This window comes from Dendropsophus ebraccatus, chromosome 2 (assembly GCF_027789765.1).
Source record: "Dendropsophus ebraccatus isolate aDenEbr1 chromosome 2, aDenEbr1.pat, whole genome shotgun sequence".
Taxonomy (NCBI): Eukaryota; Metazoa; Chordata; class Amphibia; order Anura; family Hylidae; genus Dendropsophus; species Dendropsophus ebraccatus.
In genome coordinates this window covers 171,576,687-171,600,351 of record NC_091455.1, presented here as the reverse complement: position 1 = coordinate 171,600,351, position 23,665 = coordinate 171,576,687, and the positions used below count along the sequence as shown (strand labels likewise).

At 40.1% G+C, this 23,665-nt stretch overlaps 1 protein-coding gene and 1 long non-coding RNA gene across 2 annotated transcripts in view; one reads left to right on the top strand and one right to left on the bottom strand.

Annotated features, from left to right (window-relative positions):
* Positions 1-3,761, bottom strand: part of LOC138783700 (uncharacterized) — a 106,559-nt gene extending 102,798 nt beyond the window's left edge. The window contains exon 1 of the long non-coding RNA XR_011361735.1: positions 3,688-3,761. This is a non-coding gene — a long non-coding RNA (uncharacterized lncRNA). The remainder of the gene's footprint in view (positions 1-3,687) is intronic.
* PRR15 (proline rich 15) lies at positions 2,178-17,904 on the top strand. Its single transcript, XM_069958728.1, has 2 exons — positions 2,178-2,404; positions 15,760-17,904. Exon 2 carries the CDS (start codon positions 15,832-15,834, stop codon positions 16,210-16,212), a length of 381 nt encoding a protein of 126 aa, XP_069814829.1. The 5' UTR covers positions 2,178-2,404; positions 15,760-15,831; the 3' UTR covers positions 16,213-17,904.
* Positions 17,905-23,665: the final 5,761 nt, after the last annotated feature.

Below are 23,665 nucleotides of genomic sequence, written 5' to 3'. Positions count from 1 at the left end.
CTAAAGATTCAAGAGGGAAGTGTTCTTATGCAAAAAAGAAAAAAATGGTTCGTAGAGCCTCAGTTGCGAGTCTCAAAACATGGGAATAGCCAGATATCCCTCCTGGGAAGGAAACCTGTTGCTAAGGGGTGCCTTCCAGTGGGGAGATCACCAAACCACCCTGATATGTAGCCCCCAAAGTTGCGAGTATTAGGACACAAGTAGGGAAATACCAGGGGAGACCCTTTTGCGTCAAAGTCTAACTCAGTTGCGAGACAGCTGTTTCGGGTGTTTGCCTCTAATTAATACGGGTTTCCTTCCCAGGAGGGATTTCTGGCTATTCTTGTGGGGGAACAAAAGCAACATGAAAAAATATTACATTACTGAAAGAGTAGTAGATGCTTGGAACAAACTTCCAGCAGATGTGGTTGGTCAATTTACAATAACTAAATGCAAACCTGCCTGGGATAAACATATTTCTATACTAAGCTAAGCAGAAAGCAAATAATATAAGGGAATACAAGATGGATGGTCTTTTTCTGCTGACAATCTTCTATGTTTATATAGCTGTATGATATATTTTATAGTTTGGGGTACTTATAACTTATAACTTTTCTTTTTCCTTGCTGGAGCAGAAGCCACATGCGTGACTGCCGGCCTATACATTCTCTATCACCTCCGTTTGTAGTAATAGATTAATATGCCGTTGACAAACTACTGGCCTGAAAGGGAAATAGGAGTTATGCACTTTGGGGGAGATTTACTAAGGAGTCTAATAAGTGCAACTATTCTAATGGGGATTGGTGTATATTTTGTTCTAATTTCTTGTGACTGATTCATTAAAATGTAGCACTGCCATAGTAAATGTATCTAAATAAAAAGGCGCAACTATGAAAAAATTGCGCAGTTTTATTCACCTGGTTCTGACCAGATGTAAGCTTGCTCCTGTTTATGCGACTTTTTAAAATTTATAAATTAAGCGCTAATCCCGCATTATGCGAATTTTTGGGTGAATACTTAAAACAGGCAAATTAAAAAAAAGTCGCATCTAAAAATATTCACCTGTTGAATACTGGTTCATAAATAGAACTTAGACCAAAAATGGGTGAAAAATGCAATTATTCACCAAAAATCAGACGCAAACCCCTTGATAAATGTCCCCCTTTGTGTTTTGGACTTTCTACTTTACAAATATATAGGTGCCGATTTTGAAAACAGGATTCTACAAACCTATTAAATGCAATGGCTGCATAATCTGTGCACTTCTCGTCTTGTTTCAGTTCAATAACATCACAATGTCATGTGCACACTACTGTATTATGGCCTGATGCAAATTTTGAGACCTATGTACCTATATTGTACGATTACATACGATTACATATGGAGGGATGGAAAAAAAATTCTCATGGGTTGCCTATACTGTAGCTTTATTATATGGCACAGTTTTGGCTCCAGCATATAAGACATCATATAATAATCACCGTAGGCCTAACACCGTAGTCATTACAGTCCTGCAAAGATTTAAACACTTTCCACTTGCCACTCCCGGCATCATATTTATAAATTTTTTTTTGTTTTTTTAAATGCCACTGCAGTTTTTGTGCTAAAACCCTAGGCACAGCCTTGTGCAGTGTCTGTCGGAGATATATAGTATATTCTGTCACATACACCTGCAATATGATGGATGCTACTTAGTAGAATTTGCTATTCATACACTTCCAATCACGGATACCGCATGGAGTACATTTTTTGCTCTATAGAGCTCCGTGGGCAGCAGCCTGTCCTATTCCATACAATAAATTAAAATGTTTAGTCTCTGGTGGGCAGTAGCGGATCAGTGCACACACTGGGAAATTTTCCAATGGATACTTATTACAAGTTACCTCTGTGGGGGACCTCAGATAATAGAGGTTTTACAATGTAAAACATAGAGTCTACATAACGAAGTATGGACTTAGAGGATATGCATCTCTTTATGCATTTTTACATAGTCATTTTTTAAAATTCAATCTTAGATTTTTTTTGCCCTCTAATCTACGCAAATCTTCATTGTCATTATATTTAACACATCCCTAAGAGTCTGGAGCTGACATTCCTTTCAGTGTTTCCCGTCCTGGAGTGAGGTTAACAGGTGCAGGGTTGTCTGCAGTGACGTGTGACGGGCACCTCCTCCTCCCTGTGTTACCTGTACAATTCTTCAGCCTTCTGCACACTACAAGCTATTCAGTGCTGGGGTTGGAGCGTCTCTCCTCCTGGATCTCCTATACTGAGGACTATGAATCACAAAGACACCTAAAGTCACCAGCTGCCCTGACCAGGGACCTGTAGCTGATACTGCTGGACTCTATCACCTGGTCTTGTTGCTGTTCTCCTCCTCTTCTTCTCCTGTAGGATTCACAAGTAAACCCAGAGGTGCTGCTAACAGGTGAGCATTGGCCTCCTGGGATCCTATGGCTATGGAAAACAGAGCTATGAGTGCTGAGACGTCTTGTATCCAGTGCGTAAGCCGACCACACTGGCACTATAATATCTGAAGATCTATGATGTATATTTCAGGGATCAGATTTATTATTAGCAAGATTATGGGCCCATGGTTTTTTGTGCCTTCTGCTTTGTTTGTTTGTTTGTTTTATGGTATCAGATTGTTAATCATATATAGCATCAATATATTTTATTATGTTGCTATCTTGAAATGGGAAAACAACCATATAAACAGAAAACATCTGTCTCAGGAAGCGTCTATAAAAATAGGTTTTGCATGTTAGAAAATTATTTCCATAAAAATCTCATAGGCAAATTCAGCTGTAATCATCATATAGATTTGTCTGGGTATATATGATTCCTGAGATGGAGGGGACCTGACCCTTTGAGCACTTGAATTCCCAGAGGTACCCCTGCAGCAACATTTCCCCTGATGAAAATATTAGACCCTAAAGTGACACTGAAATCACTGACCGTCATCATGTGTGCCGGAGGACGGAGGTTGACAGGGGTCAAAGTGTTTCATTGTCACCAATCTATAAACCTCAATCCAGATTCAAATAAAATCATGTTTGGGAGCTCGGAGCCAACAGACCCCCACCAAGTCTATATGAAGTGCTAAAACATACAAGTAGTAGGAGTTCAGTATTTTCAGCCAAAACCAGTAGTGGAACTAACAGAGAAACTAATAATATAAAGATTTGCACCTTTTCTCTGTTTTCAACCCATTACTGGTTTTGGCTAAAATACTGTTGATGATACTAACCGAAATACTTGCCAAAATACTATGTGTGAACATAGCCTCAAGGTAAATGCACACAAGACTGAAAGGCTGTGGATTTGACCTGTGAACTAGAAAAAGAGTACTGTATGTACAGAGGACATGTGGATGAAATTTTACAATCTCACCCAAAATGCTGCAACAATTTTCTATAGAATATAACATGCATTGCATTTTTTTTAAATCAGTGCAATTTCTTTTGAAGATTAAGGCTAGGTTCACACTATGTAAAAATGACATCCGTCTTTCATAATAGTGCAAATAACGTCCTTTATTTTTGCAATAACAGACATTATTTGCTGTTAATATGAAAGACGGCAGTCATTTTTAGATAGTGTGAACCTAGCTAAGTTCTGCCGATTTCACCCTTTTGCAATGTCGCAGTGGTAAAACCACAGCTGAAACTTTGCTACAATTGTATCGGATATAAAAGTATTAGATTTTACCTTTAGATGTAATCAAAAACCTTTTCATCTTCTGGTGGCAAGCAAAAAGTAAAAAATAACAAGGGATTGATTTTTTTCACCATAAACTCCAGGGCCATAAAGCAAAATCTGCCAATTACAACACAATTGCAGGAACAGGGCCTGAGTGCAACCACTACCTGTTTGTCATTATAAGCAGTAAGCCATCTCTGTATGGGACTGAAATAGATCAGATTTTAGTGCAGCTATTAATAATTACACTTTGTATCTTGTATGTGAAAGATTATTATTGTTATTGATGACTTTATGACTATAACGTATTCATCATTGTGTCACTCCACTCAAAGTTTCCATAGGACTGAGCCTTTATGACTGACAAGGAAAGAAACAATCTACATTTGAATATATTGCTACATATAGGTCTCTGATGTATAAATGGAATGAATAGAAATACATAAGAAAAATATAAATGACAAAACGTCTAATATGACGTTTCTGACAGGCTTATCCTATATACAGTGGATTATACTGTAGATTAGATAGATAAATAAATAAATAAATACTGTAGATAGATAGATAGATAGATAGATAGATAGATAGATAGATAATCTGCAGCACTCCAAAGTGTGATAAAGATCAAACAGTGTCTTTTTTATTCCATACAGGTATACAGCAATATGTGACGTTTCAGCTCCCAGCTGGAGCCTTTCTCAGGCATGCTTGAGCCATAGGCTGTATCTATGTTTTCCAGGACTCCCTAGGGCTGCATGCAACTTACATGAATACACCGGTATTCGAATGCCAAGCAACCGCACTCGAGCATGCTCGGGTTGCACTCATCTCTAATAGATACTGTAGACAGATTCATACCATATACATTTGCTTAAGCAAGTAAATAGGTAGACAGATACTGTGGATATATATAGATACTATATATAGATTATATTTATTTAATGAGTACCTGTCATGTAAAATAACTTTTAGCATGTCAAAAGTTATTGGTCGCAGCCGGTATCACTGCTGAGACCCACTGTGATCAGGAGATATCGCCTGGAAAAGAGCGAGCATCAGGGGGATCCACTTCCTGGCCGTATATCCGTAATGACTAATTCTGACGCTGTAAGTCTATGAGACTACATTGTTGGAATTAGTGGCCGGCCGGGGAGTGGATCACATGGCATGGCTGCTGTGCTTTCTCCCCGGATATATTTCCTGATCACAGCAGGTCTCAGCAGTGAAACCTGCTTTGATCAATAACTTATGACATGTATGATGACAAAAAAGGCAAAAAATGGCCAAGACTTCAATACCACCGTTCACATTGTGCAGATTATACGCTACTGTGCTCAAAATACAGACAAAAACAACTTGATATGACTTACCATATACACTCTTGCAGTCGTATACATGATATAGATATTTGACATGAAAAAACTGCTCTAAAAATTTTATCAAACTACTTGATCAAATAGAGTGTACTCACCACAATAAGGTGTCCTCAGAAAGAGATGGTCCTGTACTCACAATGGCTTCTCTTAGGTTTTCCTTGGGAGTATATATCCTAAGTTCTAGCACTTGCAGGTTGCTGTTGCATCTTTTTGTATGTCCGATGACATGTCTAAAGTTATTTTTCATGACAGTGACTCTTTTATTAATTTGTTTATTCATTTATTTTTATATGTATGTGTTGGTTTTTTTCAAGGGGGTGTTTAAACTGGGAATGGAAATTGCTGGTTATGTGTCACCAGTGTCCAGCTTCATGTGAGTGACAAGAACCAGATCTCCAAGGAATTGTCACTTACCAATAGAGGTGCATGTCTGAACCTACTTAGCTTAGCCAGCATACAATTGCAGGTTCTGATCACAAGTGCTGATCTTGAGTGATGTTCATTTACTGCACCCTTACACGCTCTCCTATTTGGCAGGTTAGGCCACTCAAACAATTGATCATGCAAACCTTTAATTTCATCATTGTCACATTTCTTGTTTACAAAAGGGCAACGATTTTAATACCTGCATAAGGGATCTGGACAGCAGACAAAATTTTCTCATCAATAGGCTGATCGTTGGCCCTTTTACATTGGCCAATTATCAGAAAAGACACTCACTTGGCCAACAATTGGCCATGTAAAGGACTTTAACAAAAAAATACAAAAGGAAAATCCCCAAATTTTCCTTTAAGCTTTCATTTCTGCAATGACCTTTTCTCTTGTCATTGGACTCAATGCTGCCGGGCTCGTTCACACAGAGCAAAAGCAGCTGAATTTCTGCGCTGAAATTTCAGCCGTTAAAATAAGCGCAGAGCTAATTTCCATTGTGTTGAATGGAAATTCTGCTCTGCAGTTCACACGGTGGAATTTCCGCACTGAACTAATCCGCTTTCCGCCAGAAGAAGAAGCCTTTACAAACCAATGGGGCTCTGATTTTCTCTTTCAGCGCGGAATACGCGCGTATTCATTGCGGAATACAAGCGTAATACAAGCGGAAATTACGCGCTGAATCAGCGCGGAAATGGGGAAAAAAGGGGGGGGAGGAGGATTCTAGTATATGTTCTGGTATAGTCTAGTTTACTCACCAAATACTCGCTTAATTTCAGCGCTGAATGCATGCGGGTTCAGCGCGGATTCCTCAAGTATTCCGTGCTGAATTTGTCAAGAGCTGATTACGAGCTGAACACTTTCCTAGCGGAATAAGCAGGGATTCTGCTTACATTCTGCTTATATTCTGCTCGAAATTCAGCGTCAGTTGATTTCAGGCGGAAATATTTCCTCGCGTAATCCGCCCCTTTTGCTCTGTGTGAACGTAGCCTTAAGTATATTTGCTTCTGTGTGGTCTCACTAAATGCAGAATAACCTGATGTGGCACATCCTAACCACACAAACGGGACCTTGGTCATACTTTTAATAATATGTTTAATGGCTAGCAGTATGATATGACTTATCTGCCTCTGGCTGTTTATAAAAATAAATACAGCAGTTTGCAAGATTTTAATTGCAGGTCAATTGTTAGCTGAGAAATCACCTTGACAGAGAGGTGATCAGTAACCAGCTGGTGACTGCGGGGAAGGTGATTCCTGTGATTAGTGCGGCCCTTTACTTTCTCCCTGTCAATTGTCTTTAAGAATTAGGGTACTGCTGTCCTAGATACGTGTATACACACATTATCCTTGTGCAGTATAGATAAAGGCAGATGGGGGAAATGAGTTTACAATAATCTGTATTATTCTGCTATTGAGCCAGTATAATAGCAAATTGCTATTTTTTGTCAGTATTACTTCTTTATAGGTAAGGCTGCGTTCACACATAGGCCCAGACTTATCAAAACCTGTCTTACTTTTTACTGTAACTAGAGATTAGCTAACCTCATGCACGCTCTGCACTCTCTGCAATTGATTGCCGGTGGCTGAAGGTGGCTGCCCTAGAGAGTCCTGAAAAACATGGATACAGCCTATGGCCTATGGCTATATCTATATTTTCCAGGTAGCCTTAGGGCTGCATCCAACTTCTTCAACCACCACTAATCAAATACTGAGGATTCGGGCTTAGATAACACAAGCGTGCCTAAGATTTTCTGATCTCTAATTGCAACCAATCAGAGCTCAGCTTTCATTTCTCAAAGAGCTCTGGTAGAAAAAAAAACTGAGCTGTGATTGGTTGCTCTGGCCCATAGTGTTTTAGTCTGTATTTTTTTGCCAAAACCATGGGTGGAATTGACACAGTGGCTCAGATTTATTAACCTTCCTTAAACCAAAACTGACCCCCGCCCATAGCAACCAATGACAGCTCAGCTTTTATTTTACCAGAGCTTATTAACCCCTTAACAACCGTGGGCTTACATTTATGCCCTGGCGCCCTGGTGCGGTCCCAGGCTAAGGAGCGGACTCAAAAACTGAGCTTGTCCCATAGCAGGTGAGGACCAGCTGCTATCTGCGTTTCCGGTCTCCAGTCACTTACCGATCGGGACCCCCGCAGCGTGTCTGCGGGGGTCCCGATCACATTTTCTTACTGAGGGAGGTCTCTTACCTTCCTCCCAGCAGTCAGGTCTTCAATCTTCTGATAGAGTCTGCCAAACGCAGGCTGTATCAGAGGATCACAGATAACACTGATCCCTGCTATGCTATGGCATAGCAGTGATCAGTGTTACTAATCTAATGTAGTCATGTAAAAGTCCCCTAAGGGGACTTAAAAAGTGTAAAAAAAAAATCTATAAAAGTTTTAATAAATGTCCCAAAGCCCCTCCCCCAATCAAAGTGAAAATCAACCCCCCCTTCCCATTTTATACATAAAACACATAAAAATAATACAGTTAATTAACATATAATATACTGTAGCATGTGTAATTGTCCGATCTATTAAAATAAAACAATATTGCTCCTGCAGAGTGAACGGCATGAACAAAAAGCAGTAAAAATAATACAAGGATTGCTTTTTTTAAATTACATTTTATGTATAAAAATTTTTACAAAAAGCGATCAATATGTTTGATTTAGAAAAAAATGTTACTGCTAAAAACTAGAGACCATGGCGCAAAAAATGATGCCTTATATGACCCCGTAGTTGAAAAAATAAAAGCGCTATAAGAGTCACAATAGGGCCATTTTAAATACACCTATTTGCAAAAAAAAGTAATAAAAATAGTAAAACGTTAGAAAACCTAGCAAACACGCTTATCGTTGTGTTCATAATGATCTATAGAATAAAGGAAAAATGCCAGTTTTACTGTAAAGTACATAACGTAAACATGACCCCCCCCCCCCCCAAATTTTGCGGAATTGCATTTTTTTACCCAAATTCACCCCTTAAATGATATTTTGGAGGTTCCATCATTTATTGTATGGCAGATGCCATTACAAAGTACATCTTCTCCTGAAAAAAACAAGCCCTCACATGGCCCTATAAGTAGTGACCATAAGTAAATTCAGCCTCACAATGCAAAAAAAAAAAAAAAAACTTTATATATCTCCATATGACTCCATAGGCTCCATAGACTTTCACATAGGCATCATAATATGGCTCAGTACATTTAGACATTGAATAGCCGTAGTTATAGTATGATGCTTTATGGAAGTTAGTAGACTGTAAATGCTTTTATGGGGGATAACGCCTGGATGTATATTAAAGCTGGTTATACACATTAGATAAGTGTTGGCCAACTCTTCTGATAGCAGATGTTGGTGGAAATGGTTGGGCATGTTGGATTAAACTGGGGAGATAAGCCACCTCTGACTCTTTTAGAACTCACGTATGCTTGGCTGAAAAGAGCATGCATGTGTATGGGGTGATAGGGGGAGATAACTGTAAGCTGAATGAGTATTGAACCCACAGCGTTGGCCAGCAAGTTAGATTCCCATCATGAGTGGTGACTGGTCATTTGGAGGTACTACCACAGTCCTTATGTCCCATATGTATGCAGTTGTATCCCACACATTGTATTTTTCTGCACATATTGAACTTGGTGGAATTCCATGATATACCACGCAAATCTATTCATTTGGCTATTAAAATCTGTGGGCTCTTCCCTAATTTTTCCCAATGTGCTGCATAGACATGGTGTGAATTGCACGCGACAAAAGTATAAATGCGGCTACTTTAATGTTTGGGGGGAGGTAAGGAAGGGAGGTAATTTTCCCTTGTATTGTAAATATCAGAATGGCTACATGTAGAAGAATCTAGATAAAATATGTGCAAGGCTTCAGGAACCCAATGTCCCTACTGTTGCTATGTAAAGCCATCAGCAGAACTGTAAGTCATTGCTTTCTCACACATAAAACCTTAAGGCCATGTTTAGATTTGGCATATTCATTGAAAAAAAGAGCATTCTGGATTTTCAGCATTTGCAATATACATTTTGTCACTGCTTCTGCACCTTTGGCCGACAGGGTATTCTCCTGCTGCATCTTTTCATTGGTTGAAGATGAAGTAATTTTTTTATTTCTGACTCCACTGAATGCATTGGTGACTTTCTTGGTATCATGAAACATTCAAATTTGTAGTTCATTGGATCATATTAAAATAAAGGAAATTAATGTCCATAGAAACCAGCAACAGAAACGTGTTTCAGAGCGGAGCTCCTAATCTTTGCGTGCTTCTGCATAGGAACCTGTACACACTGTGGTTGCATCTAGTCGGCTGACTTGCTGTTTTTGAATGTTCATCATGAAGCATTGAAGAGGGCCAGAAAGGCCACTTCAAATAATAGAGCTATATAAACAGTGTTAGGGGTAATAGTAACCATAAAGAAATGGTATAGCTGTTCTTCATAAAGAAGATCATGTACAGTACAATGCAAAAGTGTTGAAACTGACAGCTATATCTGATTTACAGGACAAACTTGTTTGAAAGGATATGGCTATTGCATACTTCATATGTCTTAGAAGTGATTCACTAATGTCAGAGTGACTTTTCCGTTTTCCTGCATGGGGCAGGGTCAGATGTGATAAAGATGATGAAGATTAGGAAGAGCCAAGACTGGGTAGAGATACAGGAGTTTTGTGTGAGCATGATATATTAACGGGGTACTCTGGTGAAAATCTTTTTCTTTCAAATCAACTGGTTTGGGAAACTTATAAAGATTTGTAATTTACTTCTATTTAAAATCTCAAGTCTTCCACTACTTATAAGCTGCTGTATGTCCTGCGGGAAATGGTGTTTTCTTTTCAGTCTGACACAGTGCTCTCTGCTGCCACCCCTGTCCAGTGCAGGAGAGGTTTTCTATAGGAATATGCTGCTGCTCTGGGCAGTTCCTGTCACGACAGAGATGTCAGCAGAGAGCACCTTGTCAGACAGAAAATACAATTTCATGCAGGACATACAGGAGCTGATAAGTATTGGAAGATGAGATTTTTAAATAGAAGTCAATGACAAATCTATATAACTTTCTGAAAAAGATTTTCGCTGGAGTCGAACATGAGTACAATATCCTAAATCATGCTTCAATAGTTTTTATCTAGAATCCAGAAATAAGAAAATATAAATGAATTGATATAATATCCCTACTCTGGTTTTGCAATATAATTCAATACAATATAACTCCCCCCTTATGAAAAAGTATGGTGCAAGTATTTCACAGTGATAATATTAGTAACACTACATGGGACTGACTGCCATTTGAGGTATACATATTGGGGGAGATTTATCAAACATGGTGTAAAGTGAAACTGGCTCAGATGCCCCTAGCAACCAATCAGATTCCACTTTTCATTCCTCGCAGACTCTTTGGAAAATGAAAGGTGGAATCTGATTGGTCGCTAGGGGCATCTGAGCCAGTTTCACTTTACACCATGTTTGATAAATCTACCCCATTATATTTATCACTCTCCCATGACTTCAGGACCCTTACAGCAGTGCCAAATGTTTAACCCTGATAGCAATGGTCATGCCAGGCTCCTGGCACAATAGATTGTTTGCTCTGCAAGCAATAAGCAGGAATATTCAGGGACAGGTCACTTGATGAAAATAATGCTAGGTGGCTAAATTACCAATGTAACCTCACCCTATAATAATCCTATAGCATGTCCTATCCCTTTAGTTTCCCAGGTCTTAATGTCTTCCTGGCCATATGCTTCATATAGCTGTTAACTGTATGCTTGTCAACCAGTAGCTATCTCTCCTTATTCTCGCATAAACATGTATATATTCAGAATGGGGAGAAGGGTGAGTGGCTTATTACCTTAAGAATAAAGAGATTAAGCGTGTTGAAATGCAACATACCCAACCCTTCTCTCCCCCAGACATCTGCCATTGAGATTTAGGAGACTTCCATGCAACATACATGGTCAACCAGTAAAGGCCCTACTCCACGGAATGGATTATCGGCCGATAATCGGCCCGTGGAATAGAAGGCAACGATCAGCCGACATCGTTCATGTCGGCTGATCGTTGCATCGTTTGTCTTTCAAACAAGTTGAAAGACAAACCACTGTGATGGCAGCGATCTGCTGCCGTCGCTCTGTGGAATAGGAGCGGTGGCAGCAGACCGCTGCTGTATGCTATGGGCTGCCCGGACGATCAGCAATCACCCAGGCAGCTACCCGCACCTCCCCACGTCCCCCCCTGGACTCAACCGCTCGCTGCTGCCACATGGGATAGTGGCGGCAGCGTGGAATAGGGCCTTAAGTAGGTAGGTTTGGGCAACTTTAATCTAACATGTAGAGCCAGTTTAAAGGGGTAGTGCGGCGGTAAACAATTATTCACAGAATAACACACATTACAAAGTTATACCACTTTGTAATGTATGTTATGTCTGTGAATGGCCCCCTTCCCCGTGTCCCACCACCCCCACCCGTGTACCCGGAAGTGTGGTGCGCTATACATACCTGTCACGTGCCGACTCGTCTCCGATCTTCAGTCTGCGATGTCGTCTTCGGACGGCCCGGCCGAATCCCTCCGAGCGTCCTGAGTGCTGGCCGCCCTCTTCAGCATCATCAGATGCTCAGCCTCGAGTAGCTGAGCACAGTTTTGCCGATGACGCGGCAGAGGGCGGCCGGCACTCAGGACGCTCGGAGGGATTCGGCCGAAGACGACATCGCTGACTGAAGATCGGAGACAAGTCGACACGTGACAGGTTGGGGGTGGTGGGTCACGGGGAAGGGGGCCATTCATAGACATAACATACATTACAAAGTTGTATAACTTTGTAATGTGTGTTATTCTGTGAATAATTGTTTACCGCCGCACTACACCTTTAAAGGGAATCTGTTATATCCAAAAGGACAAAGGGAATCTGTCAGGTCTATACCAGGTACAGAGCTGCAGACACAGGCAGATAGGTGACAGGGAGATGCCTTCGTCTTTGCTGATGGTCCTTTGGTCCTTGTAATCCGCTGAAAATGAAGTACCAAAGCTATCTATTCGTAGCATTTTCCTCGGACGCTGTAGTGTTACACTTATCTGCCTGTATTTGCAGATCTGTACCTGGAAGGGACCTGACAGATCCTTTTAAACAATCCTTTCAGAAAAGCAAACCTTGAACCCTTCTTTGACTTCATTCTGAAAAGGCCTCTGATAATATCAGATTAACATCTACTGAACCCACTGATTTTAGTGGGACTGATTGACAATTTAATCTGTGGCCAATTTAATTGTGGTCTCCTGACTGTTCCCTGATGGCTAAGAAAAGGATTGGGTAGTTGGATAAGACACCACCACATTGGCTATACACTTATGTGTCACTGAACCACATTGATTTTAGTGGTATCTCCTAACCATATAACTCATACAATGGCAACTCAACCACCCTCATTGCTACTTGTTGGGGGAAACATACTGTACTTTGTATCTTAAACCTTTGATCCTTTATACTCTCAAATGGCAACTATGCAGCATGATTGTAGTATTAGTAGTAGTAAAAAAGCGCACAGAAATAGGTGTCAATTTCCCTAAAAGACCTCCTCTGTACAGTAACCGTGTAACCATTTCTGTATACTGTGTGATAACATGCTAAGCACACCCTTCCCTGTTCAATGACATATTGGACTTTATCATATCAATAACCTATTGTATTGTAATCAGTTACTTCCTATATTTTACACAATGGTGAATGGTTTTCCCTATTGATATGATCAAATCCACACAAATACCACATGCAATAAAGTAATAAATAGAAAGAAGAGAACAACTTCTTCAGCCCCGATGAAATCAAATGCAGAGCGTTTTAGTTCGGGCGAATCCGAGTGTGCTAAAGGTTCGCTCATCTGTAGTAATAAGGGAAGGGGAAATAGTAAAAATGATACCTAGAATAGGCACACTGTAAGAGTTGTCAGATGAATCATAAAAACAAGGTAGGTTATGTCCTTCTCAGCATTTTTGGAAAAATTAACTTTTCCCCTTTCCACATTATAGGGAAAAAGTAGGAGATCGCAGGGGGTCCGACCCCTGAGCCACATGGCAATCTCCGTATCAAACCGTGCCAGCCCTGTTATGAAACGAGTCTGCACGCGGCCCGCGGCTCTATTTATTCCTATGGAGCGACGGAAAGAGCCGAGTACATCGCTCTTCTAGAGTACTCGACTCTTTTTGTTGCTCTATAGGAATGAATAGAGCAGTGGGTTATGTGCCGACGGGGTCCGATACGGAGATCGCCAGGGGGTTCAGGGGTTGGACGCCCTGTGATCTACATTTCCCTCATCCTGTGAAAAGGGGAAAAGTTATTTTTCCCAGAATACCCCTTTAAGGACTGTAGGGCATGTTTACAGGACTTCAATCTCCTATAAGAAGAGTTGGTGATGTGTACTAAACTGTGCAGGCCACACGTGGAATATTGTCTACAATTTTGGGCATCTATGTAAAGGATGCAGGTGCAGGTCCTGAGGAGGGTGACCAAGGAAATTATATGACTGGATGCACTTCATTATCAAAATTGGGGATGTTTAGTATGAAAAAGATGGCCTAGGGGCTATATGGTTACAATGTACAAATATATGAGTGGACAATACAGAGATCTATGTAGAGATAACAAGGGGGCATCCTCCACATCTAAAAGAAAGACGGTTTCACCATCATCACAGACAGGCGTTCTTAAGGGGCAGGAACACTAGGTTACTCTCTGTCACACAATATTGTAATAGTGGATTCATGTAACAAATTCAAGATGGGCCCGGATGACTTTTTTTGAAAAATATAATGTTACAAGCAATAGGTTCTAGATTTCTGGAACATTGATCAAGGGATTTATGTACAGATTTGGAATCAGGTTTTTGTTTCTTATATGGTGCAACTGGGCTTCTCTTTGTAGCAGTTTTTGCTTTTCCCTAAATCAACACAGTAAGATTAAACAATGGACATGACTTGATGAGCCTGTGTATTATATATGTAATAGATTAAATATATAAATTGACAGTTTCACTAACCCAGGTTCTTTTTAAGAAGTGCTCGCGCTTGTTTGAGATGACAAAGAACTTGTTATGCTTTGCTGGGTGTCGCTCAGTCAGCTCCAAGTAACTAAGTAAACCAAAAGTACAGCCGAAACCAAAAACTGACGTGTGTATCTGTCTATATCTGTATATATGTGTTCCTTCAGGGAATTTACACAACACACCCTTCTCACATGTCTGATTAAAAAGGTCAGAGGCAAATTATGTTGTCTCTACCTGACCAATATTTGCAGTTTGTTCAATTCTTTAGACGCTAAACTATGAAAAAAAAAATGCCAATTCATGGAAGTCGTCACCAGTCAATCAATTTTGACACAGCCTGGTCCGATCAGTGTCTGTCCACTTCCTGTTAGACTCGTCCCTACAGGTGTCCAATGATCACTTGAAATTATGATGCTCATGTATAGAAAAGTTTAATGTAAAGCTATGTTTGGATTATTGTATAAAAAGTGAAACATGAAATACTTCCAACTCCTTTGTTTTGAATGGACCCCCGAGATCTGCCATTTATTCTGTTAATTCAAAGTTGAAAAAAAAATATGTATTTTGTATTCGATATTTTAATACAGAAGCATATTAAGTCTATAAGAACATAGCCTTAAAGGGGTACTCTGGAGGAAAAAAAAATTCTACAAGTCAACTGGTTTTAGAAAGTTATATAGATTTGTAATTTTCTTCATTTTAAAAATCCAAAGTCTACCAGTACTTATCAGCTGCTTTATGTCCTGCAGGAAGTGGTATATTCTTTGAAGTCTGACACAGTGTTCTCTGCTGCCACCTCTGTCCGTGTCAGGAACTCTGGACAGTTCCTGGCAAGAACAGATATGTCAGGAGAGAGCACTGAGTCAAATTAAAAAGAAAGTAACTTCTTGTAGGGCATACAGCAGCTAATAGGTACTGGAAGATTTTTTTTTAAGAAGAAAATTACAGTACTCCTTTAATATGATATTACATTCGTTCCACAACTCATGAAAAAAAAAGGATTTTGGCTTTGAGATAATGACACAAGTGGCAATGAAGACAAAAGACCATACAGCTTGCACCAGATGTAGAAGCATGAAATACAGCAGAAAGGTTAAAAAAAAATATAGCCATTTACCAGTACATGTTCATTTATTAGAGTTGAAAATGTATCATCTGAAAACCCCTTTAAAGACATTCTTTATAAAAGCTATTCTATATACTTAGCTCTGTGTCTGACTCCAACTTCCTTCATATTGCAGGTTGGTGCAGAAGGTGGATTAGGAAAAACTGAGCATCTTCATATCAACTTGGACCATAGGATAAAGCCAACCATGGCAGAAAGTGCTACAGGAAAGAGTAGCACCAACAACTGGTGGAAATCACTGACTGTCCGTAAAAAGCCTAAGGAGATTTCTGTCTATACTTCAGAAAGTTCTGAGGACAGATCGTGGGGAATTGGTGGTGGATCTCTAAGTTCCTCCCCTGGATCTAGAGAAAATCAACACCCTAATTCAATGTCCGGTGGTGCAACTGAACTCAATAATGATGCCAAATCAGATAAGTCAAACGCAGCCAACACCGGTAGGAGGAACCTAAAGATTTCTCGTTCTGGACGATTTAAGGAGAAGAGGAAAGTTCGTGCCACTCTACCAGAGAGCTCTAAGTTCTTTCAGGAGAATCCATCTTCACATCCAAATGATGAGAGACAATGAAACCTAAAGAATCTTCTATTCTAGAGACCAATCATACATTGCATCAAAGGGCTGCTGATGGGCTAATTCTGTTTTTTTTTATGTTTAAATTGGCGTTAACACTTATTTCTCTGTGGTTGAATGCCATTATTATTGATTAGTCCATTACACCTGCAAAACAAAGACATTTTAGATGGATGATACTGTGGGTTTCAGAGACAAAGGGTAAAAAACCTTTTCCGTCCAAAGGTTGGTTTGAGTGAAAGTCAATTGCATTTATTAAATGTAATTACAAGACATATTTATCTATGAAGAGATAAATCTGTAGAAAAACAAGGACTTATATAAAACTTTCTCGGAAATGAAGACTAAGGCCTGGATATATGGTGCTAAGATATAGCGCTGTTTAGCTATTATTGAAGTAGTGGTGATTGAGTTGTTGAGAGATCACAGTTGTCTCCAAGATGTGTCTCTGCAGCTGATGTGGAACTACAACTCTGAGCATGTTGACAGTAGTAGCTCCACAACAGCTGAAGAGCCTCATGTAGGACACCATTGTTTTTTCATTTCTCTCCCATCACCGTTTCGTTGTATTGATATGTTTGCTTAAATAGTACTATGCTTTTCATGAAATCCAAGAAGGTTATTTTTAGGCCCTGTTTACATCATGTTTTGACCTTCTGCTGGAGGTGTATCTTCCAACTTATACCTTTGACAGAAGACAACAACATATGCCTCTCTAAAAGTATACTGTGGGATATGATGCCACTTTCAGAAGAAAGTTCTGAAGAAGCTCTGATGATTTAGTTGACCATAAGTTGTCAGTTTATATATAGATAAGGACATCATCAGAGTTTTTCCAGGAAAGCCAATGTTCACCTCCTCCCAATTCACCAACATGGTCTACTTCTAAAAGTCAATGGTGGTAATGTAGAAAGAGCCAAGGAAGAAGATGTCGACCTTTCGGGGGTCAGGAAGCTGCAGTTATTGTCTCCATAAATGGACAGCAATGTCACTCAAGCTTCCTGAGGTACAGTATCTCCTCAACAAATGGGATTGGTTATCCATAGGCTAATATGGAATTGTTTTGATGGATACTTTTTTAAGTATCCTGGGGTATGGAAAAAGCAATCCACTACATTATTCCTTAAATAGCTTTTTGTGGAACACTAAGGTATTATGGCCAAATGGAGGCCTCTGTCTGATGATAGAACACCATGACCACTATTGCTATGCACTTCAAGAGGCTTCTCAAACATGAAGAAGAACAGGGCCTAAAAATGTCAGCTTATTGTCAAAGATATCATGAGTGAAGAAATATCCATTATTTATTTATTTTTTTTTAAAGAGGAGATGTCCGTATCCAAATATTTTTTATTACATTCTGATAAAATAGAAATTTCTGAAGGTGTACAAAGAAATGATAAAATGTGGGCCTTTTTGATGAAGGCTGAAAGGATTCACTGCTTTGAAGAGTTGCTGAGCAGAATAATTTTGTTCTGATTTAGAACCTTTATTAAAAATCACTCTCCTCCAATGCACTTTGAACTGGAACATGTTTGTAGTTTTCTAGTCGTGTAATTAGGGAGGGGCTGCTTTTGTATGTTTGAAAAACTTCTGATCAAATGTTTTGTGATTGGCATTCATTCATGAAGGAGAATGCCAAAATGCAATTGTTCTAATGAATATTAAAAAAAAAAATGTTGACACTGAGCAATGATTGATTACTTTATAATGAACATTCTGGACCGAGCTTAAAGAGGATGTACCACCAGGTAACCTGACACAGGGATAGAACGGCACCATCACGGGGAATCCGGTGCCGCGGTCTGTTTTTTGACCAGCGGCCCGGTTCCCCTTTACGGCACCGTTCATTTCCACGGTTACCGACCGATGCTCAAGCACTGGAGGTAGGCCGGCCCGTCCCCAGAGGGAGGGAATTCCCTCCCCTGTATGACGCAGCTCCGTTAGAATCAAAGGTTTCCCCGTGACGGCGCCGTTCTATCCCTGTGTCAGGTTAAAGAGGACGTACCTGGTGGTACATCCTCTTTAAAGAGAATATAGCTTATGATGAGAGTAAATTGCTCTAGAATATCATCAATATAGATGTAAAAGGTGATATAGAAATGGAGGCCATAATTGTAAGAAAATTGTATTGGGTAGAAGAGCAAACCTCACCCATGGAGTCCTTTTGAGGGCAGAGCTTTACAGCTTCCACGTTATAAAGTCTGTCTCCTTTCCCAACAGATGTCTGACAGTTTTGGCATTTTGGAATGTGAATTGCAGATTACAGATTCATTTTAATCCCTTCATGTCAGCCATACAGTTTATACCTTCCTACTACTGATGCCCCGTGCAGAAACAATGTATACATACCTTCCTGGTAGGAAGGGGTTTTATTGTGGCTACTTCAGTGTCAACTGCCCGGCACACATTAATGTGTCAGGAACCGGGCATAATGACAGGCAGCAGCGATCATACTGCTGCCTGTCAATAACCCCTTAAATGTGGCAATCTATAGAAATGAGAAGTACCTGTCAGTGATGGATCGGGTCCCAATCTGTTTTCCTGGCAGATGGAGGATTAATACTTACTTCCATCCTGTCAGATTGCTGATCTTCTCATAGAGTTTGCCTCGGGCTGTTTTCCCCAACTCTCTAAGGCTGCATTTAACTTCTTCAGCCACCAGTACTGAAATGCTGAATGATCGGACTCAAGCATTTTCCCCACGATTATTTTAAAATCAAGAATGATTGCACAATTTGCAGCAAAATAGTATCAATATTGCAGCAAAAATGCATCACTAACGCAAAACGCAGCCTATGGTGGCTATACACCTTCTACAACTTTCGGCCAAACAATCATTTTGGGAGGGATAAGCTACAGCTAGATGATGCTCATAACACCCACACCTCCTAAGCCTGGCATGCACATCTCGTTTTGCAATAAAGTTTCCATCCATTGGGTTGTTTGGGAAAGTGCAGATAGTTACAGATCCCCTTTAAACAGTCCAGTAGATGTACTTAGAATTGCCTCTATGATGCATTTACCGAAAATTAATCTGGAAAACCAAACATTCAAGAAAGGGATTAAAGGGGTTGTCCAGCGAAAATCTTTTTCTTTCATATCAACTGATATCAGAAAGTTATATAGATTTTTAATTTATTTCTATTAAAAAATCTCAAGTCTCCCCATATGTATTAGCTACTATATGTCATGCAGGTAATGTTGTTTTATTTTCAGTCTGACACAGTGCTCTCTGCTGACATCTCTGGCCGAGACAGGAACTCTGTCTCGGTTTTCTATGAATTCCCATGGAAAACGTTTCCTGCTCTGGACAGTTCCTGTCTCGGCCAGAGATGTCAGCAGAGAGCGCTGTGTCTGACTGAAAAAAAATTTTCTGCATGACCTGCAGTAGAAGACTTTTTAAGAGAGATTTTTTTATAGAAATAAATTACAAATCTGTATAACTTTCTGACATTAGTTGATTTAAAAGAAAAAGATTTCCGCTGGACAACCCCTTTAAAGCTCCCTCTACTCAAAAGAGCTGAAGACATGGTAAAGAGATTGAATATGTATGCACACTTATAATATGAAAGTAAAGATAAGGTATGAATATTAATAAAGTGTTTGATACAATGACCACAGAAAGAGAAGATTCTTTACCTATATAGCTCTTACACATTTCTGTCAGGAATGGACCATGCTTACTGAAGGACTAGCTTTATATGAGAATCATATGAAGGTATTTTTGATATTTATACTTTTCTAGATGCTCTTGAACATGACTGACTCTATATTAAAGGGGTTAGCCAATAAAAATCTTTTCTCTTTTAAATCAACTGGTTTCAGAAAGTTATATAGATCTGTAATTTACTTCTATTTGAAAATCTGAAGTCTTCCCATACTTATCCGCTGAATAGTATCAATAGTATCGTTTCCTCGGCCCTAGCACTGATACGCCTGATACGAATTACTTATTTCGCAGTTTTCTTCAAAGCCAATTATTTTCTAGTCAAATCACACTTTGTTTTACAATTTGTGCAAAATTGTGGCTAAAATTGTGGTTTACCATGCAGCAATTTTATGTTACGTGGAATGTACGGAAGAGTGAAAGCCACAATACAGTAAAACCAGATGCGGGTTTGCTATGCACCTACAAATCATCTGGACGGTCTCTGATTGACAGATCTCTACCTATTTGCATATAAAGATGTGTCAGTAGGGACTAGTAGAGATGAGTGAACCTCGAGAACGTAGCATTCGATTACCAGTGGCTGCTGTAGTTGGATGCAGCCCCAGAGCTGCCAGGAAAACATGGATACAACCATAAGCTGCATCCATGTTTTCCGGGACTCTCTAAGAGCCTTCAGCCACTGGCAACCAAATGCTGCACCCTTTGGTTTGGACAGTCATCTCTAATTACTCATCATTTTCTCTAATTACCAGTTCTCTCTCTATGTACACCGTGTACACGTACACACAGATAGTTGTCAATCACTGAGCAGGACCGCTCACCTGACTACTGGAGCAGAGATTTACATGAAGAAGTCAAAATGAGAAGACAACCTTAACTGTTTCTCACAAAACTATATATCAATCTGTTTAGCTCCTGCAGACAGGTTCCCTTTAAAATGAAGTTAGCAAAAAACAAAGTTACCGGCAACGTTACACCATCTAGAGTTACTGCACAATATGTGGAACATAAAGCTATTTCTACACTGCGGGATAAGCTCCTGGCACTTATGGCAAACATATCCCTCGTTCATCCAGAAGAAGCGTCCTCTGGCCTCCCTCAGGCAGGTATACATTATATATTTTTTCTGCTGTATGGAATAGTGTAGCAGATTACACTATTCCATACTAAGGCAGCCAGAAGAAAATAAAACTATACCATACACTATACTTTTTTGACACAGGTGGTTATGGGCAACATATACTACTGTATGCCTACACATTGGCATCTGTTGAAGGTATACATCCAAATGATATGTTGGGAAAAGAGCTTAAATATATTCCTTAAAGGGTGCCTGTCATTTTGAGTGGACAGCAGGATACGCCTCTAAAATCCTGCCAACGGGCTGTCCGTTCGAGCATGTGCAGGAGACGGAGTTCTTCTGGGTTAGTCTTTAAAGGGGTACCACGGGCTGGAGGGCTTTTTTTCTATGGCCGGGGAGGTGGATAAGGGCAATGACGTCCTGTGGCGTATCCTGCCGTCCACTCCAAATGGTAGGTACCCTTTAAGGGCAAAGTCCGGGCACAGACTTTTTTTTTTCAAAACTGCTAGAGAGGAGGCAGGGGAACAAAACAACATGCACTGACTTCCTTAACAAAAACTTTTGATTTGTCAGAGAGACATATCAAAAGTTTTCATCGATCAGAGTCTCAGTGTTCAGGAGAACGAACCAGGAGAAGTATACGCTTAGCATGTTGACTCCTGGCTCCATGTGACATGACCTGGGCCCTTTCCAAATGCAAATGTTCTTCGTTCTTCTGATCGGTCAGGGTCTAACCTGAGACCCTGACCCAAAACTTTTTAAATGACTCTCTGACATATCAAAAGTTTTTTTTATCACTGACAGGTACTCTTTAAGGCTATGTTCACAGGCTGTATGAACAATGGCCGTTACGTTTGAACGATAATTTTTTAAAGCTACCTATGGCCGGAATTAATGATCATGATCATTAGTTCCAGCTGTAAGTAGGGGTAAACAACATCTGTTAACGCGAAACAGCCGTTGTTTATACAGACTGTGAACATAACCTAAATGCAAATGCTACTTCCGAGCAGGAATCTACTTTGTTCAGTCAGCATTGAACAGAGCACTAGAGGAAATGGAGCAACATTCAAACAGTTCCCTTCTCTCTACATTTCCATATTCATGGATTCTCAAACCCAGTAGAGGAAGGGCAAGTTAATATTTGTGTCCTCATACAGGAATATGAACCTTGAAGTCAGCTGCACTTGTGGCCTGTTCCCTACTTGATTTTTTATCACTTGCTTTATTAGTATCCTTAAGGTATGAACACCGAAATCCTCCCATCCCAGGAACTGTTCTATAACTCACTGGTAGGTGTAAACTATTAATAACATTAGTGCATGTTGTGAATGGAAAATCAAGTCGATTTGCAATGGGTATCTAACTTAACTCACAATCACCTTTGCAATTAGCATGTATTATTCCATGGAAAGTAACAAACAAATTAGACACAGAGCTACTGGCAAAGATACAAGCTGTCAAACACAACTAGTCAGTTCTTAATTTGTTTAATAAAATATGTAGAGCCGGAGTTGACTTACAATAAACTCCCAGTTTATACTCCCAGTATGCAGGGTAGGGCCATGTTCCCACTGTGTAAGACACCGGCCGTTATGTTACACGGCCGGGTAACAGAATGACCGGTGTCAGAGAAGATGCAGTACCGGCCAGATGATCTTCACTTCTGATGAATTGGGTTGTGGGCACATCCATGTGCCCCTTCATCCCTATTCGTTGCTGCACACAATGGAACGTGCGGCCAGAGCCGCAGGCTCCATTGTGTGAACTCACAGGTTTTCTGCTGCTGCTATTTAATGAATAGGGGCCGCAGAAAACTGACGTTTCAGTTTTTTTGCGGCGCTGCTAGTAGAGATGAGCAAACCTCAAGCATGCTTGAGTCCATCCGAGCCTGATCTTTCGGCATTTGATTAGTGGTGGCTGCTAAAGTTGGATAAAGCCCTAAGGCTATGTAGAAAACATGGATATAGTCATTGGCTGTATCCATGTTTTCGAGACAACCTTAGAGCTTTATCCAACTTCAGCAGCCCCCGCTAATCAAATGGCGAACGATTGGGTTTGGATGGACTCGAGCGTGCTCGAGGTTCGCTCATCTCTAGCTGCTAGCGATCCCGTCCGGAGGGTATACTATGGGTATACACTCCAGCCGGGATTCCCTCAGCTGCAGCACAATGTAAGTTCATTAGTAATCATGGCCGTTGTTGAGAATCGGCAACAACAGCCGTGATTACTACTGAACTTACATTGTGTGAACATAGCCCAGATATGTGAGATGTTTGCTAAAGGGGCAAGTTCATGTGGTACTGCAAATGCGGCTTGATCTTGGCTTGATACTTAAAGGGATTGTCTGACCTGAAGTTGAAACCTTTGAACATTTTCAAAATTTTTTCTGTGTTTTTCTTGTGTACAAGGCACTCTAGCCAGGAATTTAGCCAATTGCATCTCTCTATCTTGACTATAACCCTTCTCACATAGTGGGAGAGAGACAAAGTTGTCTAAATTCCTGACTAGAGTGTCCTGCACACATGAACAGGAAGTATGTTACAGAATGTACACCGGACAGGAAGTTTGACTGAAGACAACAGAGCAGAAAGTTTGCATTACAAGCAAAAGGGATTATGAAATACCATAGAAATGTAGTAAAATAACTTTATTTACCAATAAGTATTATTTTATTAGATAGTTGAAATAGGTTT

What these genes read in the sequence shown, in the direction of transcription:
- PRR15 (XM_069958728.1), top strand. Translation starts at nt 15,832, where the DNA reads ATGGCAGAAAGTGCTACAGGAAAGAGTAGCACCAACAACTGGTGGAAA.